The 26,255-nt window shown below is 33.4% G+C and overlaps 1 protein-coding gene across 6 annotated transcripts in view; it reads right to left on the minus strand.

The window, feature by feature from the left end:
* Window positions 1–26,255, minus strand: part of UBR3 (ubiquitin protein ligase E3 component n-recognin 3) — a 170,511-nt gene that overhangs the window by 89,248 nt on the left and 55,008 nt on the right. For all 6 annotated transcript variants that reach the window (XM_033111956.1, XM_033111955.1, XM_033111960.1 and 3 more), the window contains exons 9-19: window positions 23,536–23,715; window positions 22,821–22,954; window positions 16,090–16,176; window positions 10,162–10,227; window positions 9,987–10,076; window positions 8,755–8,883; window positions 8,041–8,093; window positions 7,806–7,939; window positions 7,361–7,446; window positions 5,756–5,897; window positions 3,032–3,128 (exon numbers count right to left, since the gene is read on the minus strand). In XM_033111956.1, the coding sequence (XP_032967847.1) occupies window positions 3,032–3,128; window positions 5,756–5,897; window positions 7,361–7,446; window positions 7,806–7,939; window positions 8,041–8,093; window positions 8,755–8,883; window positions 9,987–10,076; window positions 10,162–10,227; window positions 16,090–16,176; window positions 22,821–22,954; window positions 23,536–23,715 (1,198 nt within the window). The remainder of the gene's footprint in view (window positions 1–3,031; window positions 3,129–5,755; window positions 5,898–7,360; window positions 7,447–7,805; window positions 7,940–8,040; window positions 8,094–8,754; window positions 8,884–9,986; window positions 10,077–10,161; window positions 10,228–16,089; window positions 16,177–22,820; window positions 22,955–23,535; window positions 23,716–26,255) is intronic.

Below are 26,255 nucleotides of genomic sequence, written 5' to 3' on the forward strand. Positions count from 1 at the left end.
AGACTTTTATAAAACCTAGATAGATCTTGAAGGCCTTTTCCAGAAATAAGAGCCTAAGATTTGAAATATCTAAACATCCCATAAAGCAAATGGCTTATTTTCACTAAAACTCTCAGCACAAAAATTTAAAGAAATTTATTTTTCATTCATTTAGTAATTACTGATTGCCTACAAAGTACCTACCACCAAGCTAGATTCTGAGAACATAGTAGTTTTAATTTATACAATCATTTTTCACTGTGATTCTTCAAAAGGCCTTTCTATTGCCTTCTTGCAAAACAAAGAAAAAAATCACCCTCAGTAAAATCAGTTTAATTACTTTTTGTCCCTTAAAACGAAAAGAAAATGAAAATGACCAGTAACCAAGTAATAACAATTTGGGGTTATTTCCCAGTTTGGGGTTATTTCCCAGTTGTGCCTAAATAAGAAATGAAACAGTCATCAAATATGTGGTGATGGAAGGAGAACTGACTCTGGATGGTGAACACATAATGTAATTTATAGATGATGTGATACAGAATTGCACACCTGAAATCTATGTAATTTTACTAACAATTGTCACCCCAATAAATTTAAAAAATAAATAAATTTAAAAAAAAAAGAATCTTTATAAAATATACCTTTATCATATACTCGAATGACAATTGTTTGTAAATAAAAACATCGGCTACATCTTAAAAAAAAAAAAAAATGAAACAGTCAATTATACAGCCAAATATACAGCAAATAAAAGATATCGCATCAAGGGAGCAGATATTGTATTTCACATATAAAATAAATTTCAAAAAAAAATTAAGTTTTACACAGAAACAAACACATTTATTCCTGGGTATGATATTTACTTTAAGTATACAAAATGTATTAGATGAATATAATAATTTATACATAAAATTTCAAAGATTAATTTCCAAGAAAATGATTAAAAGATTTTAGTTTGAAACTAGAGGATATATTTATTTGTCATCTGTTATTGTTTTCTTAAATACATATTTCTTTTAAAACAAAGATTTTCAAACCGCCAAGAAATATCATAGCACTTCAGAAATATTTCTAAGAAACTATAAAGATATTGTACAGGAACTCAAAAGCCAAATGAAGGGAATGAGAGAATTAGAAAAAAATGGAGAGCAAAAAAGGAAAATTAATAAAAATAGCTCTGAGGACATGAGCTATGATAGCTCTGAGGACATTTTCTATGTGAAATAGCTAATAAGTCAAAACATAATGTAGTTCTAAACAACTAATAACACAAAATAGATTTTAAAACACAAGATAACCTGCAAACGTAAAAGATTACCTGTGTGTCAGTATAGGTCTAAACCAGGTTTCTCAACCTGACACTAATGACATTTGGGACCAGATAATTCTTTGTTGTAGGATGCAAACCTAGTCTCTACTGGAGGTCAGTAACAACCCTCCCAGTCTTCAGACAATGGCAAACGTCCCTAGAGGACAAAAATCACCTCTGGCTGAGAACCACAGGTCTAAATGATGGAAACCAACTGCTCAGAGATCAATTAAAAGTCTCCTATGTGAAAAATAACAGATACAATTTTATATAGTGCCTAGTATATAACAAGCACTCAATAAACGTGTATCGTTAAATAAAATTTTCCCTTTAAATGGATTAGATTAAGTATTTAATGACTTTCAAAGCTTTGAAAGTTTCAGCCCAGTCCCAGTCTAAATTTCTACTTATTACAAAGTAGAAGAGAATAAAATTTACTATACACTTACTTAATTTATATACTCAAATGATCAGCCGTCACCACTGCCCCCAGAAAAAAGGCAAAGCCACTTAGGACAGCACAGTTTATGAAAACCACATTAGGTTTTCCATGCAAATGCTTTCTCCCGCCCATTTTTTCATTTTTCAGTGTGACTCTCTCAAATGTATTTATTCAACAAATATATTCTAAACACCTACTATGTGCCAGCCCTGAGATAGGTACTGAAAATGTAAAAGATAAACAGACAATAGTATCTTGCCTCAAGGAACTAAAAGCCTACAAGCAAACAAATAGATACAAAACCATTCGATAAATATAGAAACAAATGCTAAGAAAGCAGACTATCTCCCTAAGGGTTTTAGAGAAAGGGAGAGCGAGATGCTGCTGATGGCTGAACTGGGTTTTGTTTTTTGTTTTTATTTTGTTGTGGAGGGGAGTATGCTAAAATTCGGTACTACAAACTTTCTTCAGGTATATCTCTGATAGATCTTAAATTCAACATATATCTATTACTGCAAAGTCCTGGCAGAAGAGAAGTTTCAATTATATCTAATATCTACATTTACAGTTATCGGGACAAAATGTTTTCTCAAAATTAAAGACATTTATATCATTTTAATACTGTTTTTTAAATGTTTAAATTAAGCCATAGAAAAGCACAAATAAAAGATGATAACCTATGATATTTAGCAATATAATGTTAGCTACTAAGGTGTAAAAATATTGGAAATAATACATTAAAAATAGTCTACAACAACATACAAAATAGAATTCTTCATTAAAAATATATCGTTCATAACGTTTATTTTCTGCAGTCATCAACATTTTAAACTACTTTGTTAAATATTTACAAGTAAAATTCATTTTGCTTTGGCTATTTTCCCACTTATCAAGAACACAGTAATATTACCACACTTTTTGTAGATACCCATCAGCTCTGATTTCAGACAATTTCATTCTCTTAACTTGTGCCTCCTCTACTGGTTTCAAAGTAGAACAACACAAAACTAAGCTTTCAATTCCACTGGTCAAATAGCAACTACATAAGCTTGTTATTTTTTTATTTATGTTTATTTGTGATAGTTTATAAAATTTATTTTCATCAGATTAACATCAGACTTTGGATCAAGATCTTGAGATTATAAATCTCAGCCTGATTTTCTTAAATCTTAAAATATTATTTTCTCCTCTAAAGATTGAGAGTATACTTTAATGAGAGCATATCACATTTGTTATAATTGAATTTTTTCTATATAAATACAAGGTATCCATTATTATACTAATCAATATAACGGACTTACAATGCTGTATATCTGTCCATTGCAGACTGCACGTCTCTACGGTAAACTGTGCGAAGAATGACCATGACGGGGTCAAACTCCTGATCCCAGACTTCAGCTAGTATTCAAAAGAAAGTAGAAACAAAACACTGACTTCTTAGGAATAAAGTCAATCTCTAATGACTAATTACATTTAAGTATATTTTAAATTTAATATATGGGATAGTTTAATTGATTATATATTTGCCTTAATAAGCCTGATGTAGTGAATAGTTTTCTAAGTTAAAAATCATAATTTCATCATTATGAATGTTCTCTTAAGTTCAGAAAGAACTAGTGAGCAAAAAGTTTTATAATATGATAATGCAGGAGGGAGGTGGTAGATGAGGGTAAAAGGGATCAAATATATGGTGATAGAAGGAGAACTGAGTCTGGGTAGTGAACACACAATGGGATTGATAGATGATGTAATACAGAATTGTACACCTGAAATCTATGTAACTTTACTAACCATTGTCACCCCAATAAACTTTAATATGATAATGCCTCGCCATAAAAGTTTAGTTCATTGATGTTTTTTTTTGTTTGTTTTTTGCAAAGTGCCAACTAGAAAGTAAGAAAGACAATGAATGCATTAACACTTTTCAAAGTTGTTATGGTACTGACATTTTGAAATTGATAATTGATCTCCTTACCTTCTCCATAACTAGGAACCACTATCCCATGTATGGTTGTATGTACAACTGATGGTATACAAGATGATTTTAAGTATTAACTATACAAAGCTAATTATTTTAATAGTTATATCAACATGCATTAGAAAACTGTACATTGCAAATAAAGCTAGTGATCTCACTAATAATCATGTTTAAGATGAGGCAAAGTTTAATAAAGTGAATCCATTTAAGAAATCAACATACTAAGTATGTAACAGTAGAGATGGTATTTAGATGTGGTAAAAATCTACAATGTGACCTCAGAATAATAATTTTAGAAACTGCTACCTCTTTCCTAAAGTTCCTTCCCCGCTCTCATTCTCTCTAGCAGAATTCTTAACATTTGAAAACATGGGAAGAAGCTTATACATCTACTATACTTTCAACTTTCTAGCACAAGTAACTATTAATAATTGTCCCTATGTTTATGTAACATGCTATTCACCTTAAATTGTCAAAGTATGACTTAAGATTCTTAAGATAGGCCTTCGCAAAGACAAAGTTTTGTAATTATTTCTATTATCCTTTACTGTCCTTCACTTTTAAATCTATTAATTTATACAATTAAAATGCCAACGCTTTTATCAGAATTATAAAACCATAGCAATGGAAGAAAACTTTAGTGCTAGTCCAACAGGCATCAAACAGCGCTCCACTGGAGCTGGATTTTCACAGAGGTTTAACAGGGCCCACATTAGGAGCAAGGAGATGGCCAAACAGATGAAAAGCTATGTCCACTCCCTACACTTACTTCAACTAGATTAGGGCTGCTTTTATCAGTTTTGTGTAACAGATTCACAAATAAGTCAAATCCAAAGATAAAAAACTGATTTTTCTCAACATCACACAACTAGCGAATACAATTCAGACTGTATTTGAATATGACACTCAATTTCTTGACTCTAATCTTCAAATGCCCTAGTGCCCCATCTCAGAGCCTCAAACTTTATTGTGCATGACAATCACCTTACAGAGCGTGTTAAAGAACAAAAAGCGTATTTGCAGAACCCATCCCCAGAGATCCTAAAGAGAGCAGACTGGGGCTGAGGCACAGGTGCCTGAGTTTTTAATAAGGACCACGAGTGAGTCTGACAGAGGTAATCCTCAAATCCTCGCCTCATACTTCTATAAGCACTGCACCATACACAAACACCACTCCACTTGGAAGCTCATCTAAATTTTAGATACAAAGTGCTCTCTATAATAAAGAAATAATGTGCTTTTCCTTTAATGGAATATATTCCAAAAAGAAACTCTGTCTGGACTCTTCTTGCTACTTTTGTGAACTCCCTGAAAAATCCCACGTGGTAAGGCTTATTCTGCTGTGTTTTACCGAATACTGTACATGTTATTTACAACTTCAAAGTGGGCATCAGTTTTCCATTTAGACAGTGAGTGTTGAGGAGGTCAAGAAGGATGCAACTGTTACTCCCTTTAAAATTTTAACTTAGTGAAAATGTGAGAGTTGAAAAGAACAGACTACGAACCAAGAATTCACCTACTTCTGGCTCTTGTCAAACATGTCATAGAAAGGGGAAAACCTTAGAAAACCAACCACGTAAGGAAAAAGCTTCTATATATTTACATAGGTTCAAAATGTAAGAAAATGTTTCAGCATTCTATATAGATTTTAATCTTAACTGTTTCAAAATTAAAATTTGGGTAATGAGAATGATTTCAAATCAAACTGAGAGCAAATATATTCAAAATGTTTTTAAGTATATGTTTTGTTTTATAATTTGTCGTTCATTTATAGTTCATTCACATATAAAAATAAACACGAGTTCATATATAAAGTTGCTTTTATAATCTAGAGTTATCTAAGAAATTATTATAACATAAAACCGTAGATTTATAAATAAATAGAATATCACTGTATAACATAAAGGACAAACATAATCTATAAGAAAGTTGGAAGGAAAAAAAACCGAAGCTAAGAATAAATAAAAGACAAAACATTTTCTTTCAGTATACATAACTCACCTTCAAAAACTGATATTTGAAAGAATGTCTATGTATGCAAACGTACCTTTAGGAGTATACATGCCTTGTTGCATAGAACCTCCAGGTTCAAAAACAGGAGCCTTAAAATCAGCTACAGCTGATAAAACTGATTCAAAGCTGTAACTGCCCGGAATAATGCCACTTTTGGGATTTGGATTTTCTGGAATATGATGTATGTGTCAAGAAAAAAATAATTAATGACGAAAAGCCAGCTTTATAATTTTACCAAGGTACTCTAGTTTCTAACTACTTTTGCTAAAAAGAGGTAGAGTAATTGGCTGTAATATATAAAGTTGGCCACAAGAGGGCTATGTAATACAACAGTTCAATAATAACTTTTTATTAATTGTAAATTTTTTAATACCTTTAATCTACAAGCCTACTAACAAATTATATGCTGAAGTAGTCCCTAAGTATATTTTCCCCAAAACAAACTAATCAAATTTCAGGAAATAAAAAAATAAATTAAAAAATAATTAATTTCCATTGTCAGCATTTTGCAAACAACAAACTCCCTTAAAAAATCAGAGTATGATGGAAGGAGAACTGACTCTGGGTGGTGAACACACAATGTAATTTATAGATGATGTGATATAGAATTGCACACCTGAAATCTATGTAATTTTAATAACAATTGTCACCCCAATAAATTTAAATAAAAAAAAAATCAGAGTATGCTAAAAATTAACCAAGATTTTTATAAGCAAAGATTGTTTTTCCAAAAACACAAAATATCATACTCAAAGAAAAAGATGCTAAGCAAATTTTTAAAAATAAAGAAACCAGAAAGCCACAGGTTCTTTCCTATTGACTTCACGTTCAAGTATGTAACTCCTTAAAATTCAAAGTTACAGAGAATGCTTTTGCTGTGTTACAGCACTGACACATATTACATAATTGTTGAAAGAAATCATCAAACAATATCAAATTGCTGCTTATGAAAATCCAAGACTATCAAATAGGCATTCTAATAGGAGTGATTTCACAAAATTTTAGGAAATTATTCCAAACATATTCACAATATACAAAGTAAATTTATATATTTTGCCAAAAATTTGCAAAATAAATTTTTATCACAAAGTAACATGATTAGCTTTGTCTAAAATTTTATTAACAATAACAAATAATAAAGTGTCCACGGACTATATAAAGAAACTATAAGTTTTCAAAGTTTGTAGACAATAGTCTTTGCACTGAAAAACCTCTTGATTTTTTACTGGATTCTAAAAAAGTCCTCGAACCTTTAAAACACAGGTAATGATAATTATAAGGTATATCACTAAACTTTAACTATGAATTCCAGGAAGGCTATACGAAGCAGACCTAGCAGCCTTTTACAAGGTGTCCAGCTTCCTTTCACTAACGCTGACCTGGAAGGTCAGATCCTGGGTGCCCAGAGCCATCGGTTCTGAGGTCTAACAAGAGCTCCCTAAGAGGAGACAATTAGAGGCAAAAACATCTGCCACAAGCCCTGAACACACAGTGGAACGTACAATTGGAGTTTTTTTCCATACCATCTTTCAACTTCAAAGAATTTTTTAATCAAGAAAGTGATATATCTTTAATTTGTAAAAATTACTTATTTTTTAGATCCTGCAACTAATAGAAAATTAAACTTTTAAAAGGATATGAGGTCCAGCAATGAACTATGTGTTCTGTCATTCATACACAGCTGGGCTACCATCTCGGCCCTGAGAATCTCATCATCAGACATGCCTAAAATAATTAAAAACAGAATTAATACCAAATCTTTATATAAGTTATAAAGAAACAACTTACCACACATTTTAAGCTGTTTTACCAAAAATGAGATGTTTCAAAAATTAAAGAATACAATGCCCCAAATATAACTGCAGTTTCACTACTCTGAAGTAGTTTGCAGTTCCCTTAAGTCAAGGGTATTTTAAAGGATATTCTAAAAGGAGTATCAATTGTACAACATACAAAGAGTTTGAAATACTGTTTAAATATATCCACATCATTTCCTTTTCTCCTTAGCCAGTTACTAACACTGGGAAAGGGGAGGAAAGGGAAGACAATAGTTAATACCCAAGCATTACCATTAGTGCTTTTACCTAAATGTAAACGCAGACTCAAAAGAATCACAAGAAATGTAAGAGCGCCTTCTAACATCGATCTCTCATGCTCTGCATCAAGTACCGTGTTTTGATGTTGCGAAGCCATTGTCAACAAATCTACTACCTTAAATCTGTAAGAAATATTTGAGACAGATTTTTTTTTAAGTTAAAACAAAATTAACTTAAATTCCAAATACTTCCTAATACCTGTCTTTAAAAAAATTATGCTTACCTTTCAAAGACAGATGAAATAAAATAATCTGGGTCAAGTCTAGAAGCACAAACCTTTAAAAGACAAAAAAATGAAAAAAAAAAAAACAAAACACCACAAACTTTATTTCTCAGTATTCAGTTTTATTTCTTACATTAATCATGTTTTTTTCATTTTCTGAATCTTATGATGTTTTGACATCTTGGGAGGTCTTACAGACCCAGGAGAGACTACTCCTCTCAGGGCTAACTCCTAAAGATAGTAAACAACTTATTTGGGAACAAGCCTCTTATATGCAAGTCAATTACCCCTTTATCCAACTCCCACACACCAAGCCAATATTCCCCCTGCCCTAAATCAATCGAGGACCAGGTACCAGAGAGCTGGGGACAGCCCCTATGCCCCAAAGCCAACTAGAATTATTCAAACTAGCCAATCCTAAAGTGTTTATCCCGCCCTGCCTTGCCTTTCCTAGCAAGTGGAAACCCCAATAAAGGTTCTGCTCTAATATGTCCCCCTACTCTTGCTTCTGCGTCCTGTCCAAAATCTAATGTTTCCTCTGTGGTCCTGCGTGATGTGGCATGCCACCTTCTCTTTGGAAACGGGTGTAATAAATTCTTCTTTCAATAGCAATGACCTCTCTGTGTCATCATTTAGTCACCTCTATAAATTAAAACCCTGTGGGTACAAATGAGACACCTCTAAAAGTACATCTGCATTATAAAGCTGACTTACCTGTAATAGGTAAATGTCAGGATCAATCATGGAATTACAGAAATGAGACTGAACATAAGTCATGGCTTGTCCTTTGATTTGCAGACCATTTCTTACCCACATATTGCTGTGGATTTCAGCAAGACTTGCCTAGTAAAATAAAAATTATGTAAACTAGACAAAGAAGTCACCTGAATTCAATCTTTATAAAATCATGCTATATTGAACAATCATTTCAAAATACTTTATAACTTAATTACAGTATGAGCCTGACATTCTGTCCAATGTTAAAGATATTCAATTCAAATATACACTTTAAAATTTTTAAGTGCTTTATATAGTCCCTTCTTTTGGAGTTTATATGTGAATTAGTTTTCCATGATAACTCCTGGATACAGTTATAACAATTTTCACTGAAATCTTTCATGAGGAATCAGTGACACTTATGTTTAACTCTCCTCCTCAAAAAAAGGCATACATACTGCTTAAACAAACACAGGAATAAGCATAAAACCAAGTTAAGTGTTCAAAGTCAATGAATAAAATCTACATCTTTAATTCACCCATAACTCAACCTTCAATGCAAACTAGTCACTTTCCAAATAAGAGAGGTAAGAGAGGGTCACATCAGAATAAATTTTACTATGTTAATATTTAATTCTTCCTGATTCATGTTCTGTATCAATTAAAACTAAGCACAGTCATAACTTCATCTCCTACTTCTTCCTAACCCCCATAGTTAAAGTTCAGTAATGATTAACAAATCTAAAATTGCCAGAAAAACAAATTGAAGAGCAAGTCCCTCTAATGTACATAAAAGGTTGGCCCACAAAATTAATGTTAGAACTTAAAGAAAGCACAGGGCTTATGTAAGCTAATTCTTCTCTCTTTTCTCTCCTCTCACTTTATAGATAGGGAAATGAAGAATCAAGTAGGTGAATTACTCCCAAACAACATGGATGAGGAAACAGTGGTGACACCAATGCTAAAGTCTATTAGGTCTCCTGACTACCAAAACAGTGCTGTAAAACTCCCCTATAAGTAAAGATAATGAAAAGAATTCCTGGGGAAATTGTAACTAAATTTAAATTATTTAGAACTAAATAATCTGGCAAAAACACCAATACTAAATTAAAATTTTTTTTCAAATATTTTGGCTATAAAAGCAATGATAAAGGCATAAAAATAAAGTAAAGGAAGAATCACTTAACCAAAGGTTCAATTCAAAACACTGTAAAAACATGAATACATACTTGAATTTGGAGTGGGTGAATCATTAGTTTCATTAACATTTCCTGATCCGGTAAAACAGAATCCAGATCTAGTTCTTGACATTTCACAGCCTAAAAATTATGATTAAAAAAGTTACTAATTTAATATTTATTTTCTATATATTTTTTTAAAAGAATGGTTTAATGACAGTCTTACCTTACTCAAAAACATAGCATAGTAACGATGTAGTGGCAAATGAAAAGTGACTTGGTTAGGTGCTGGCTGGAATAAACAAACAAAATCCACAAGTCAAACAAAGAATGTTTAACAGAAGTTCCAAGAAGGTTTTAAAATGCTAAAACCATACTTTTACCTTGATTTATTCCTATACTTTTCAATCAAAATTCAAAATTTTAGAAGATATAGCTTAAAAACCACCATAGATAAAATTAGTCCATTTTTAGATACCTAAATGCAAGTTCCTTGAAGGCAGAAATTGTATACAACTTTGAATCTTCTGAAACATCTAGCACAAAACAAGGGATGAGAGAAATTTCCCTTTACAGTAGGCCATTTGGGAATCTTCAAATGCACGCCTACCAAACATAATGATGGTAATAAGACAATACCGTGTTTCCCTGAAAATAAGACCTCGCCGGACCATCAGCTCTAATGCGTCTTTTGGAGCAAAAATTAATATAATGTAATATAATATAATATAAGGTATAATATAATACCGGATCTTATATTAATTTTTGCTCCACAAGACGGATTAGAGCGATGGTCCGGCAAGGTCTTATTTTTGGGGAAACACAGTAATTGCTGCTAACAATCATTGAGCACTTATATGTGCCAGTCCCCATGATAGGCACTTTATTTACATTACCTCATTTAATCCTCACAAGAACCCTATGGGGTAGGAACTATTAATAGTCTTGTTTTTATAAACAGGGAAATTCAAGCTTAGAAAACTTAAGTATTACTTCCTAACGTTAACAAGCAGTGAACTGAGGGGCTAGCTTGGACTCCACTGTTCTATTTAGAGTGGTAAGAGGCTCTTACCACAGTCCTATAGGTGAAAGGCTTGCCTGGACAAGGGGATGATATATGCTCCCCATATCAATGCTGCACACACAACCTCCATAAGAATTCTTCGTACAATACATGTCATGGGCGTTTGGCATCCTTGTGAATATTATAGAATTTGCATTTTAAATCTGTGACTCCCATGGGTCACACTATCATTACAGGACAAAAGTACACAACAGTTGTCCTTCTTAAACAAACAAGAAAAATTAAAAAGGTATTATTTGCTTTTAATGCTTTTACAAATTTTTCTTCATGTTAAAAGTTTTCTTCATATTAAAAAATTTCTTCACGTTAAAAAATTTTATCCACTACATTCAGATAATTATGCTAATGTAATATCAGTATAGAGTTATAAAGAGCTGCAATGTGTCACCATCCCTGAAAGTTTTTTCCAAAATCAGTATGAGAATAACATCCTCCTCAATATATGGATTAATGGCTATATAGAAAATTATTCTAATAAAGTGTGCCTTCTATAAAAAGAAATTTGTGACACATGCTACAACATGGATGAATCTTAAGGACATTATGCTAAGCCAGTCACAAAAAGACACCTACTGTATGACTCCACTTATATGAGGTACTTAGTCAAAATCATAAAGACAGAAAGTATAAAGGTGGTTGTACAAGTTGGAGAGGTGAGAGAAAATGGGGAGTTTAGTGGGTATAGAGTTTCAGTTTTATATTCAAAAAAACCTTAATTAACACATTTCTCTATTTAAAACTCCATTTGCTGCCAGGAGTAGTCTTACCAAGACATTAATTTAATCTGTATTTAGTCCATTCACAATCTTTTAATGGTTCCCGGTAGTTTTTAACCTCCTGACAACCTTCTACCTCTCGAGAAGACAGGGCTTACCTCTCCAGCCTCATCTCCTATCTCATAAACTCATGTACCCACCAAGCTTCTGCATCTTTGTATATGTATCCCTCTGCCTCAAATGATATACATCCCTTACCCACTCGATTAACATATAGTTAAGACTTTGCTCAAAGGACATTTCAACTAGGAAGCTTTTCCCGAGTCCCTAAGGCTAACTCAGATGCTCCACTCTACTCTCCCGCAAAGCACCTGGTCACAACTTTACAGAAGCACCAAAATCAAATTAATAATTTACTTGTATTCCATTTCCTTAAATTGGGAACTGTCACATCACTGTACCCCCAAAGTTTATAACATAGCAAGCATTCAATAAATATTTGCTGGATGAATACATGTTCTACTTCCCTCTTTTCAGAGGACTCTAGTCAATCTACCTTGCTACATCCTATAACTATTGCCCTAAATTATATTCATTCATGTATTTGAGGATTCTTAAATGGCCTACCTCATAGGAAAATTTATTCCATCTCTGTTTTCTATTTGATTGTTTGATTTGGCTTAATTCAATTCAAAAAATATTACTTGCTTAATCTGTGGATTACCGTAGTAACTTCTGACATCCACCCATAAGGATGGAAGAACAATATTCATCACACATGTAATATGTGCCTCTTAGTCAATCCTCATTGGCTAATATTATCATCCTCAATAAACAGATGAGAAGATGGACTCAGCAATGCTTAAAAAAAAAAAGAAAAACCTGTCCAAAATAATATAATTAATTAATTTGTGGCACAGCCATAAGGTCTGCCTGACTCTAAAGCTCTTTCCACAGCCAATAGTCTAATACTACTAGGCAAGGAGTTGAGAGATGTGAGTTCTGGTCCCAGAACTACCAGTAATTTGCTACATAATTATAGGCAAGTCATTTAATATTTCTGCATATCCAATTCACATAGACAAAAGAGTCGGTGATAATAATATCTTCTCTATTTCAGAGGATTATTTTGAAGAACAAACATAATATGTCAAAGCACTTTAAGAAACAAAACATTTAAACACCATAACCTATTGATTCCTTAAGTTCTATATTTATTTTCTCTGTAAATATATGTAAATTCTTTACAACATTCAAAAAATATTTGTGTGTGAAAAACAAATGTACTATTTCCTTGAGTTTAGCTGCTCTGTATACATGATTCTAACTGTACTTAAATCCATCCCTGAGGTCAACCGTGGATGAATTTCATGTCAAACACTTACTACATAACTCTTTTTGTGTAATGTAATTTTCCCTACTTCAATCTGCCTGTTGTCTTAATGAGGCTACCATTTCAACAATTAATTCCTAAAGTTTCAAATACCAATGAGAACTGGATTGAGAGAAGCTCTAGCTGAAGCTCCATCTGAGGGACTAAAACTAGATGGGGTGAAGGAGTATAAAGCAAGTTGAAAGTAGGATGGAGCTCTGGAGGCTAGAAAATGTTTTCTTTGAATACTGACTCATTACAACTTATATAAACAAAGTTTAAGCTAAAGACCAACATTTAGACAAGAATCATGGTGATTTGGTGAAGGCAGAATCAGAATCCAAATGAACAAATTCCAGGTCGAAGGCTAAAAGCAGATACAAATGTTGGAGAAGTAATCAAGGATGGAAAAATAAATTAGTTTGGGCAGGAAGGATTAAAGACAGCAGGGGTGCTTCCCTTCGTGAACAATTCAGTCCTTAAAACAATTTGGGGGGTGGGGGGGTAAGGTAGGAAATAGAGCAAAACAGGCAACTACAAGTGAGGAACCCAAAGAGAGATGTCAGAGCCAAGGGTGAGTAGGACAACTTGGGGGGAGAGGGAGGGTGGATGAGATGTCCAATAAGGGGGAAGGGAGTGGTATGAGATGTCAGAGGTCTTTAGGATGAAAAGAGTATCTGCAGAGAAGGGGGTGTGTGGTTTACAAAGGGTGTGGTGTGGCATAGGCAGTCAGGTCTGAGCAGAGTCCAAAGGGCATCAACACAGCAGGGCTGCGCAATGGTAGTGTGTCAGACAATCAAGGTGAGGAGGCATCCATTTGGGGACTGACCTGGGTTGAGGAGTCACAGCCAGACAGAGGTAAAGGGGGCAATAACAAAAGGAGCTATCCTGGAATAAGGAATCAAAATACAAGCAAGGTGAGGATATTATCCACTTGTGCAAAGGGCCAATATGGGCATCAGAGCCAAAGCTGGATGAGGAGGGCATCCAAAAAGACACAGAGTCTGGTGTGGGAAATCAAAGCACAAACAGGGTGAGAAGGGCTTCTTCACAGAAAGGTAGTCCAAGGTGTGAGTCAGACCCCTAACAGGATAAGGAGAGTGTCCCCACGGCGGGGAAGAGGGGGTGACAGAATGCGGGGAGAAGAGAGTATCCATGCAGGGGGAAGGGAGGCAACTGAGATGAGCAATTCGTTTTATATAAGAGGACTGGTCAGATAAGTAAATGTATTAAGGATAATGGACACCAGGTTTCTTACTGTTGGAGAAAACTAAACTAAGTCCTGTGGTGCTATATTGGAATTTAAAATATCAGTTTGAACACAAAGCTTTCAATACATATTACTAAATAGAGAAATAAATATAGATGCAAATATGTGAATATACATATATGCATGTATTTCTAACTTCTGTTCACTGAGACGGCCTGAGAGCAGTGATGCCCCAATAGCAATGAGCACAACAAGCACCCAGACTTTGCCTTCTAAATACTATTCTCTACTAAGGAATCAGGGATCCTGACAGAAATAACTGATTCCAGGAATGGAACAGGGTAAACATAGGTGAACCTGAGACATCTTGTTGGGCCACAAAGAATGCAAGTGCTCAAAGATTAATGGGACAAGTCAAAAGGACACAGAAACCAGCTCAAAGGGGATCTCGTTGGCAAATCTGAAACAGTTTGAGCATCAAATAACTAGTAATGGATTATAACCCATTGAATAAAATAGAAACTATGAATCCCTAGAGATAAAAATTAAGTAATGAACTGAAAGTTAGATGAACAGACAGATACAGTTACATAGCTTAAAATGCATCCTCACAAAATATTAATTACAATGAGAAAAAGGGTAACTTTATGAAAAAGAAGTCTGGTTGGCACCACCCTAATCAAATGATCAAAGGGAACACCATCAGTAATAAAACAAACAAAAATCATAAACCATCACATAGGGTGCAATGAAAAGACTATAACAGCACTTCTATAGTATTTCCGCAAAAGATTCATAATCTGAATCTAATCATGAGACAAACCCAAATTGAGGGATGTTCTACATAATAACTGAGCTGTACTCTTCTAAATGTCACTGTCCTAAAAGGCATAAAAGAATGAGAAACTACTCCAGAAGGAGACTAGAACCAAGATAACTAAATGCAACATGGGATTCTGAAAAAGATCCTATAAAGGACATCATTGGACAATTGGTAAATCATGAATGAGGTCTAAAGATTAGGTAGTAATAATATATTAATGTTAATTTCCTAATTTTTATAGGTTCCTAACTTGTATATGGCTACGTAAGAGAATGCCCTTGTTTACAGGAAATACACACTAAAGTATCTGGAGTAATGGGCATCAAGTCAGCAACTTAACTCCCAAATGGTTCAAGAAAACAAATTGCTTTTTACTCTATTTCCAACTTTTCAATAAGTCTGTGATTGTATCACAATATTTTAAAAAGAACAGAAAAGAAATAAAAGTCCCCACCATCACCACTTGGCGGACTAATTAGAAGCAAGCCCTTGTGTAATTCATAGAGCATGTTCTGTGCCAAGTTGTCTCAGTTCATTATTAATAACAATCACCTTTGTTCAAGCCCACAGTAGAACGCTAACCAAGTAACAAAGTTGTGATACCCTTCCCATTAATCTCCCCTATCCTATTCATATTTGTACTGTCACTTTTACCTCTTCAAATAAAATTAATTTACTCCTGACAAATACTGACAAATACATTTAAAAACAGAAAGAAAAAAAATGATGCCCTTCTCTAGGAAATAAGCAGACATGATTAATGCACTGTGGAACCTCCTAAAGGTCCAAGACCTGGTCTCCTCTTCCTTTACCTTTTTTAAAGCCTAATGATAACTGTATTTGTTATGACTTCTTTCCCTTACCCCATGAAGAGGTATTCATTATTTTCAATGTTAAATGAAATCTAACACTTCTTAAATGCTATTATATATATCAAAAATATACATACCTCATCTACGAAGTTAATAGCATCAAACCAATCTTGAAGAGCTTCAATGCAGTATCTAACGACATTTTTTGTATATTCTTGAGTTTCCTAAAACAATAAGTTATATAAATGTTCAGTATAAATATGTATATGTATATTTTCAACTTCAAATTATGCACAATACATAAAAATATGTTATATGCATTGTGTATATAATGGTAAAATATATTTTTTCAAAATAACCACATTTGCCATTTCAAGAAATCATCCCTTCACAAATAGTAACAACCAATGACAATTAAGAAAATTAAAGAACACAGTCTATCTTTTATATAACATATTCCTTAAACTAAATCAAAACTGCAATAGATTTACGTGGTCTAGACCAGGTTCCATATCACGAGATCCCAAAAATATTTTATGTTCCCTAATGTTACTGTTTAAGATGTACAGAGTGCCTTTTGGGATGATGAAAAAGTTCTAGAAATGGATAGTGATGATGGCTGCACAACATTGCGAAAGTACTTAATGTCACTGAATTAGTACCTAAAATTGTTAAAGAGGCAAATTTTACGTTATATATATTTACAATAAAAAGCAACAAAGGTAAAAAGCGCTGATCATACATGAGTACTGAAAGTAGCCTGTGAATATCTTTGTTTGCAACAGAAATTAGAAGAAAAAAAGAATAAGTACATGCCACTTAAGAGTTTGTGATAGAAAATTGTAATGTTTTATGGAGAAGTAGATCCAGAGAAATATGCAAGTATTCAGTTAAATGAAAAAATAAATCATGATAGCCTCTCTTCAAAAAATGGAAAAGGATTTTGAATAGACATTTCTCCAGAGAAGATCTACAAATGACAAATAAGCTCATGAAAAGATGCTTGATACTATCAGTCATTAGGAAAATACAATCAAAGCCACAGTAAAGTACAAATCCACACATACTAGGATAGCTATAATTTTTAAATTGACAAGGATGTGGAGAAATTAAAACTCTCATACATTGCTAGTGTGAATGTAAAATGGTGCAGCCACTTTGAAGTTAAACATAATTACCAAGCAATTCTACTTTCATGTGCCCAAGAGAATTAAAAACATACTCACACAAAAACTTGTATACAAGTGTTCACAGAAGCATTATTCATGTTAGCGAAAAAAATGGGATCAACCTATGAATGGACAAGTAAAATGTGGTATATCTATTGATGCAATGGAATACTATTCGGCCAGATAAAGAAATGGAGTACTGACTGACACAACCCAGTCAAACCATGAAAACATTATGCTAAGTGAAAGAAGCCAGACACAAAAAGCCAAATATTGTATGAGTCATTTATACGAAATGTCCAGATTAGGTAAATTCTTAGAGACAAAAGGGAAATCAGTGGTTTCCAGAGGATGAGATACGTTGGACTTGGGAAGTATGAGATTTCTTTGGGGACTGATAAAATGTTCTGAAATTAGTGATAATGGTTGTATAACTTTGTGCATATACTATCAACTACTGAATTGTATACTTTAAAATAGTTAAAACAGTGAATTTTATGTTATGTGAATTTTATCACAATAAAAACTTTTTAAAAAAGATTTGGAGGGCATCAATGTATAATAAAAGTACAGGCAGCATCAAAGTCAAATAGGTTAAATGCATCAGCTCCATATATAAATTACTCGGGGCCTTAAAAAAAAAGTCTCACATTCATTGTTGACTTCTCTTTCATCCTGCTCAATCTCCAGGTCCTGTTAATTCTTCCTTGATATTATCATGTATGTTCACTCCTATTTCTGCTACCATCCTGACCAAATACTATTTACCTAGTTTCCTTGCCAACAGTCACCTTGTCACACATGTCACCAAACTATCACACATGAAATTTAGCTTTATAAAAATAATATCTTACATATTCTGTTCTCCGTCTCTTAGTGAAAAAATTTAATGGCACTTATAAGTTACCATAAATAATCTATCATAATCAAACTAAAATGGCAGATTATTCATGGTCAAAGAAACTTCTAAAACCATATGTTGAAAAAAAGGAAAAAAGGGGAAGAAAACCCAAATGGTTCTCTCTTTTTATCAAGGGTTTGGGCAAAAGGGAACCATTATACGCTCTCGACAGAGGTATAAACTGACTCAATCTTGCCAGAGTACAATTTGAAAAGTAGATATCGAGAGTCTTTAAAAAGGTGGCCTATTGGGGTGGCCGGTTAGCTCAGTTAGTTAGAGCGTGGTGCTAATAACACCAAGGTTGCTGGTTCGATCCCGGCATGGGCCACTGCCGAGCTGCGACCTCTTTAAAAAAAGAGGAAAAAAAAGGTGGCCAGGTAATTTCATTTCTAAACACAGCATATTTAATCATTTGTTCAGATCACCTCTCTCCCATCTCCCCACCAACACACCCATCCAAAAAAAAATCAGTATTCATTCTACGCTAGTTTTATGATTTTGAGCAAACGACTTAAATTTTCAGTCTCAGTTTCTTCCTATGTAAAAATGGGAATTAATACTACCTACTTCCTAGTATTGTTACAAAGAAGCAAATGAACAGATGTAAAATGCTCAGTCATAGTCCAGCACTATGTCTGACAACTAGTTAAGTGCCCCAAAGAGTCAGGGCCAGACTCAACTTCTGCCAAGTCTGCAGTAACCCACCGGTGCCACTAGATGGAGATTTTACAGCTTGTTTGTTCTGTTTAGAAAGCAAAATTGTTTAACAGGCCCTTAACGTTTTCAAGAAAACAGCATTCAGGGCTATCATACAAAGTAAGCTATCAGGTGAAGTTCCCTTTTTTATTGCTTATCTTTTAGTTTTACATTTTATAATTAAAAAATATAAACATAAAGAAATAGCTTTTCTTTTCTTTCAATGATAGTCTTTCTTCTCGTTTACATTTCTAAAACCTGACAACACTGCTGTTAAAGAGATTCTTGCTTCAGAGACAATTATAGCACAGTGGTAAAGAGCACTGGTTCTGAAATCAAATAGATTTGTTTTCAAATTCAGCTTTCACTTGTAGCTGGGTGAACTTGGGCAAAGAAAGGGATGATACTATTTACTTCATAAGAGATGCTATGAGGATCAGATAAAAATACAACATAACTGAAATAGTGTAGAGAACAACGTCTGGCATCGTGTAAGTGCTCATCAAGAAAACATCTTATCTAGAAAGTAGGTACTCCTTTCACTGAGAAACTACTCTCAGACACTCTACCAGGACAATGAGCTTGTTTTCTTTCTGTTCTCTCATTTCTTAGCTTAAGGGAACCATAACACCAGGCCTTTAAAGCTGAAAAATAAATTACTGCCTAGATACAATGATTTCTCATTATCACAAAGCCAAATTTATCCAGCTTCATAATCCAAATTCACCCTCAAGATAGTTGTCAGAATAATCCTAAAATATTGTCTTTTCATATCAACATCGTATCAATCCTCCCTCCTGAATCACTATCTTCTGTTGACTTTTATGACATAAATTCTTCTGGTTTTCTCCTCTCCTTCATATTTAAATATTAGTTCTTTCTTCAGGGTCCACTGCTATTCTCTTCCTACTTGATCTCCTCCCATTGCATGGCAATAAATATCTATATTCCCAAGGGTCTAAAATTTATAACCTTAGTCCAGACTTCTCTTTGAGAACAAGACTCATATAGCCATATATTCCAACTCATTCCACCTGCTTATTCACCATTTCCACTTGGATGTTTCATAGGCATCACAAACTTGACACATCTAAAACTAACTCTGATCTCTCTAAACCTGCTTTTCTATCGATCTTCTCCACCTCTGTAAATATTACTTCCATACATAGTTACCCAAAAGTCTTTCCCTTTCACTCATCAATAATATACAATCCATCACTAAGCCTGTTCACTGTACCTCCAAAATACATCATCAATATCTAAAATGCATCTTGAATACACCTTGAATTTCAAATCTGAATTTCCTATCTAGACTATTTCCTATCTAGACTATTTCCTATCTAGACTATTATCTTAATTGGTCTATTTGCTTCTAGTCTTGTTGCTCCCCACATCCCCCTAAATCAGTCTTTCCAGCAACCAGAATGATCTTTTAAATGTAAATCTGATTACATCAAACCCTTGCTTAAAAATTTCACTGGCTTCTCCTTAAAATTAAATCCAAGGTTCGTTAACATGATCTATAAGAATCTGTTTTAATAATCTGATCCCTGCCTACCTCCATGTTCTACTCTATGGCTCCAGCCACAAATTCCTTAAAAGGATCAATCACTTTCCAACTGAAAGTAGGCTATTCCATTCTACCTCCCCTACTATCCTCACTAACCCCAGATTTATTCTTCACATACCGTGTTTCCCAAAAAATAAGACCTAGTCAGACAATCAGCTCCAATGCATCTTTTATAGAAAAAATTAATATAAAACCCAGTGTTATGTTATGTTATATAAGACCTGGCATGTTATGTTATATTATGTTATGTTATGTTATATAAGACCTGGTCTTATAGTAAACTAAGACCAGGTCTTATATTAATCTTTGCTCCAAAAGATGCATTAGAGCTGATTGTCCGGCTACGTCTTATTTTCGGGGAAACACGGTAGTTGGCTCCTTCATATTCTTTCTTCAGAAAGGCCTCCCTTGATCCTCAAATCTAATCAGGCACCACATTCATTACTCTCACAGTAACCTATTACTATCCTACAGAGCCCTTACAAAAGCTTACAAAATAAATCTATGTCTTTACTTACTTAATGTCTATATCCCCTATCAGCCTGCTTCATGAGAGGAAGAACCACGTCTATTTGGTTCCACACCAAAAACCCAAGCATCTAATTAGTATCTACCATAGAATAACATTCAATAAATATTTTTTTTAATAAATGAACAAACAAACCTCATATGACAGTTTTTTGCTAAATGCTACAGTGGAAATCAAACAAGGTAATATGAAAACACTGAGACATACACTGAAATCATAAATCTGACTGAAAGAACTTCAGTGAACAGATTATATATCAGCTGAGTATTATAAGTAGAATTTTTGAGGAGCTAACACTAGAGGTTCTTCACAGTAGTTAGAAATCACTGCTGAGGTCCTACTGCACATCAAATAAATCAAAATCTCTGACAGTAAAGTTTAAGCACATATATTCTTAAAGTTTCTCAGATGATTCTTGTGTAAAAGAAGCACTGTACTAAGCAGAGAGAATGAGAGAGCATATGCCAAAAAGGGAACTAGCTTGAACAAAAGTATACAAAGGACACTGCTTGTTGATAAATAAAAGGCATGGAGTAGAGGGGTTATAGAAAAATTATGAGAGACAAGCTGAGCGCAATTTGTGGGGAATCTTAAATGCCCATATAGTAAATACAGACATTATCCTGTAGACAGATGAGAAGTTGAATGATTTTTAAACAAAGAAGAGCTATCCACAGAACTCAGAAGAGTAACTTATGTATTGGGACAGATTACAGTAGGAAAAATCTAGAGGCAGGCAAACCAGTTAATAAATTACGTTAACAACCCAGATTTTTTAAATATAAAGAAATAAATTAAGACAGAGGAAAGAGTGGTAGGGAGACATTTCTGGAATGGAAGAGAGAATTTATGGCATCTGATTATAGGTTGAACACAGCTGGTACAGCAAGGGGAGGTTTCTGTATTAGATAATTGCCTCATTTAAGATGCCATTAAATGACATAAAGGACACAGTCTGAACAGATGATTTTTAAAGGTTAGTTAGGGACCTGAGAAAATTCATGTACCTATAAGGAGATCTACATGAATAACCCAACCTGAGCTGTTGGAAATTTGAACGTGGTTAGACTGTAACAAAGTTGTGAGTCATCTGCATTTAGAGAATAGCTGAAGTCATGAGAGAAAATATAAATCTGCTTAAAGGAACACATACATTTAAAGGGTATATGAAAGAGAGCCTCATAAGAACCCTGTGAAGAAGGACAGGCTTTGCTGTCCCATTCTCATTTTGTTTTGTTTTACTGTAAAAAAAAATCAGGAAAAAGACTGAAAGTAAGAAGTCCAAATACTTTTAAATGAGTTGACCAAGTCACCTAAATAGAAAGAGGCAGAGCCCAGAGTAGGGTTTTAAAATATTTCCACTATAAAATCTTGTCCAGCATACGCTAGCAGGCTGGATTTCATGGGCTCAATACAGCAAAATCTTAGTCAAGTCCTTGTTTAGTAGAGTCAGAGGATTCTATTTTTCTGGATTGCTCAAGGTTTCTGGAGAACCATCAAACAAATACTTCAAAATGCAAAAGGAAAATACATATTTGTATAGAAAGACAAAAATACATGAGCATTTTTTTTATCCAATTATAAGAATTCATGTTGTGGCTATGCTACCTACCCTTAGATTCTTTTTATAAACAACTTAAGTTGTATGAAATGTATACTGATTCTGTACTTAAAATCTTAAAAGTCTCAACTTTATTGAGGACTATCCTCATCCCTCAACTAACTGCTAATGGGGAAAATGAAACAATGACAATAAACGTAGACTTATAAAGTTGCAAAGACTTTTCACAATAAAGGATGGCTGGGAAGATCTGATAATATAAATGAATTCCCACCTGCCTAATAATAATTACTGTCTCAAGTCAGCTTTCACAGAGCTGAATTCAGAATTAAACACTGCAACATTATTATATACAAGTAAACAACCAATGTTTTGACATCTTTTTCTTAAATAATTATTTTAAAGCTAAATACAGAAATAAACAAAAATATTTTCAACATACCCTAACTTTACAATGTGATAAGAGCCCCCACATGGGCTGTGCACAGGCCTCAAGTTCAGCAGCAAAGGCAGCATAGTAGGTCTGAGACTCAAATTCCACATGCTCATTTAGTTCTCGCTTGTTTAAGTTCATACCTTGTAAAAATTAAAACAGATGTAAACCTTGCTAAATGAAAGCAAGTATTCATATAAAAATCAAGTAAAATACTTCCTACTACCAAACACATTCTAACATGCACACAAATGACATAAATGACACAATATGTACAGGAATAAGTAAATTATTAAAAATAAAACAATCTAGTTCTTTTGAAATTCTTTACAAACTAGGTTTTCTTAGAAACACTCTGTGAATTGCCTCTTTCTTATATAACATAATTGAATATATTAAATAAGAAAGTCAAAACTATTATAATTGATGCTAGCTGAAATTTTTATGAAAGCGTTATGAATCTTTCTTGGAGAATAGATTAGAATCTTCCAGGTTAATGGTTTAAAATACTAAAATAAATTACATTCTTGTTCTTAATAATGTGACATTTTTAATAACTCTCTGATACATTTTCATGAATACTTTATTAAAGTACCTGCAAATATCAATTAATTAAAATGGGACATTTCACATACTACCTGAATGATGTGCTATTATCTTTTAATTAGTATTTGATAATTCAGCATTAGGCATTTTGTAAAGAAAAAAAAAGTAAAATTCATACCTTGAAAGAAAGATACAAAGTTCATCCATGTAACTAACAAACCATGGTCCTCCAAAAATCTCTTAGCCACACTTTGATGAGAAAGGATATTAATAAAATCACTGACAAGAGGCCAATAAGTGTTATTCTTCAGTAATGCTTCTCCACAGTTCACTACCACATGTAAACTATTTTCTTCATCTAAAACAAACACACACAGCCCAAAAATAAGTAAGTTTTAAAGAAAAACTTCACCAATGATATAGACTATACACTTTAGAGGACCTATACACACAAGGACCTCATAAGAACCCTATGAAGAAGGGCAGGCTTTGCTGTCCCATTTCCGTTTTGTTTTGTTTTACTGTAAAAATGAAGAAAACGACAAAAGTGAGAAGTTCAAATACTTTTAAATTAGTTGACCAAGTCACCTAAATAGAAAGAGACAGAGCCCACAGCAGGGTTTCAAAATATTTCCACTATAAAATCTTGTCCAGCATGTTTATTGGTCCAGACTAGCAGGCTAGATTTCATGGGATCCACATAGCAAAATGAATCCCAGCCTGCCATTTAATATCTATATGGCATTAGGCATGTTACTTATACTGAACTAATTTTCCCATCTGTAAAATGGAAAAAGACACATATATTAAGGGAATTAAATGAAATGTTACTATAACATTTAGCACATCATTATAATAATCATTACCATATGTCCAACATATTACATGATATTGACCTAGCTTTGTTTATAAAACCGAATTATTGTTATTTTAGTAACATAATACAATATTTCAATTCCAATCAAAATATTTTTATTCCTAGATTAATCTCAGTCCATTTTAGCAATCAAATCTGTATGATTTAAGCGATAATATATTTAATTGCTTTCTTCTATTCAAAGAATATACAAATATAATTTTTTAGCAAACACAGTATTTCAAAAATAAAATAATTGAAAATACATATAAACTTCTTCTTAAGCCTTAGAAAAATTCCTCAAAGTTTAAATACATTGTTGGGAGAGGTGGTTATGCTTGTACAAAATCTTTACTATTAGAAGTTATAGCATATGTGCATTCGCTCTTAAATTATTCTTATTCAATTGATTCCCTGGACAAACACCCCCCTATTTCTGCTATAAACACACTAATACCCATAATACACAGAATGTTCAAAGGTAGGAGCCTATTCCCTAGTACACGAGTGAGGTATATGTTTGTCTAGAAACAGTTTTTGTTTCTGTTCATGCTAATTGTTCTTTTTATTGTAATTACAAAATTTAAATTAAAAGTATAAAAACTGATGTAATATGAATCTATAAAGAGAGGTTATTACAAAAACAAGATCATAAGCTTTAGAGAGACAATAAAAGTAAGTACCTAAGAAAATGCTAAAAAAAATCTTGGAGGAGAAAAAATCATAAAAGCCAAGAAAGATTTTTATGCTAAGATAGCTTCACAAAGATCTAATGTTCCTACTCTTCTTTAAAGAAACTGAAACTAAAAATTACAAATGATGCTTTATAGATGCAGTATATCTAAAAAAGATGAACTCCAGTCAAGGAAACCATACCTTAAAAATGCTGTGTTCAAAATTAAAAGATTGGAGACTGAACATGCATTTCTGTGTCTTAAGTTAAAATGAGTGTTTAAGATACATACGTATAATTTTTTAATGATTCCTTACTTTAGCCAACTTTTTTTCAACTAACCACCTACTTGTCAAACTCATTGGTGCGGAGGGCTTCCATGGAACTTCTTAATTTCCATACATTAAATTTGGGTTTCAGTCCATCAAATTACTTTACCCAACTCTTGCTTTCTAATATGAATATTTGCTTTCTTTCAGCAAAGTTTATATCTGTTCATTTTTGTAAGATATGAACTTAAACAAGTGAGAACTAAATGAGCATGTGGAATTTGAGTCTCAGACCTACTTACGCTGCCTTTGCTGCTGAACTTGAGGCCTGTGCAGTTAGTCGGGGCTGTAATCACCCTGAAATTTAACTATATATAAGAACAGGACACACGAAGTTATGTATGCTCTGTTTCTGTGCTTCTCAACAGGATGAAAGAGGATATAATTAAATGAGGGAGTGGGGGATAAGGAGCTTTCTCCAAATTACCCACACCTGAGATTCGGAAAAGCCCCCTGACTTACAACAACTGCCAATGTGAGTTGCTGAGCTGTTGATATTGATGGGACAGTGCGAAGGGATGCTAGGATTTAAAACATTTTTTTAAACATTGAGAATCACTGTTCTATTTAATTAAACCCAGAGGATGAATAAGTAGAATTAATCAAAATCACTAGTTTCTTGACACTGCTTTAAATACTACTGTTCTCGTGAAAAACACTTTAGAATCTTTAGTGAAATAAAATGATTAGGATTTCTATTTTTACCCAACTTGTATTTTTGTCACTATAAATACAGAGCAATGATTCAGTGCTAAATGAAATTCACTGATCAACAAATACTTATCGAGCACCTACTGAGAGCCAGGTAGTCTATTAAGCTCTGAGAATAAAGTGGTAAATAAATCAAGACTTACAGAGTCTCTCTCTCCACTGAGACTAATATTTAAGAAGACGGTGTATGATAATAAGGGCTATAATAGGAAAAGTACAGGAAGTCATAAGAACAAATGAAGATAGTCTACAATTGAGGAAAAGACTTTCCTGAGGAAGTGATATTTAAACTGAGATTTACAGAATGAAGCAGGAATTAGAATTAGCCA

This window comes from Rhinolophus ferrumequinum, chromosome 8 (assembly GCF_004115265.2).
Source record: "Rhinolophus ferrumequinum isolate MPI-CBG mRhiFer1 chromosome 8, mRhiFer1_v1.p, whole genome shotgun sequence".
Taxonomy (NCBI): Eukaryota; Metazoa; Chordata; class Mammalia; order Chiroptera; family Rhinolophidae; genus Rhinolophus; species Rhinolophus ferrumequinum.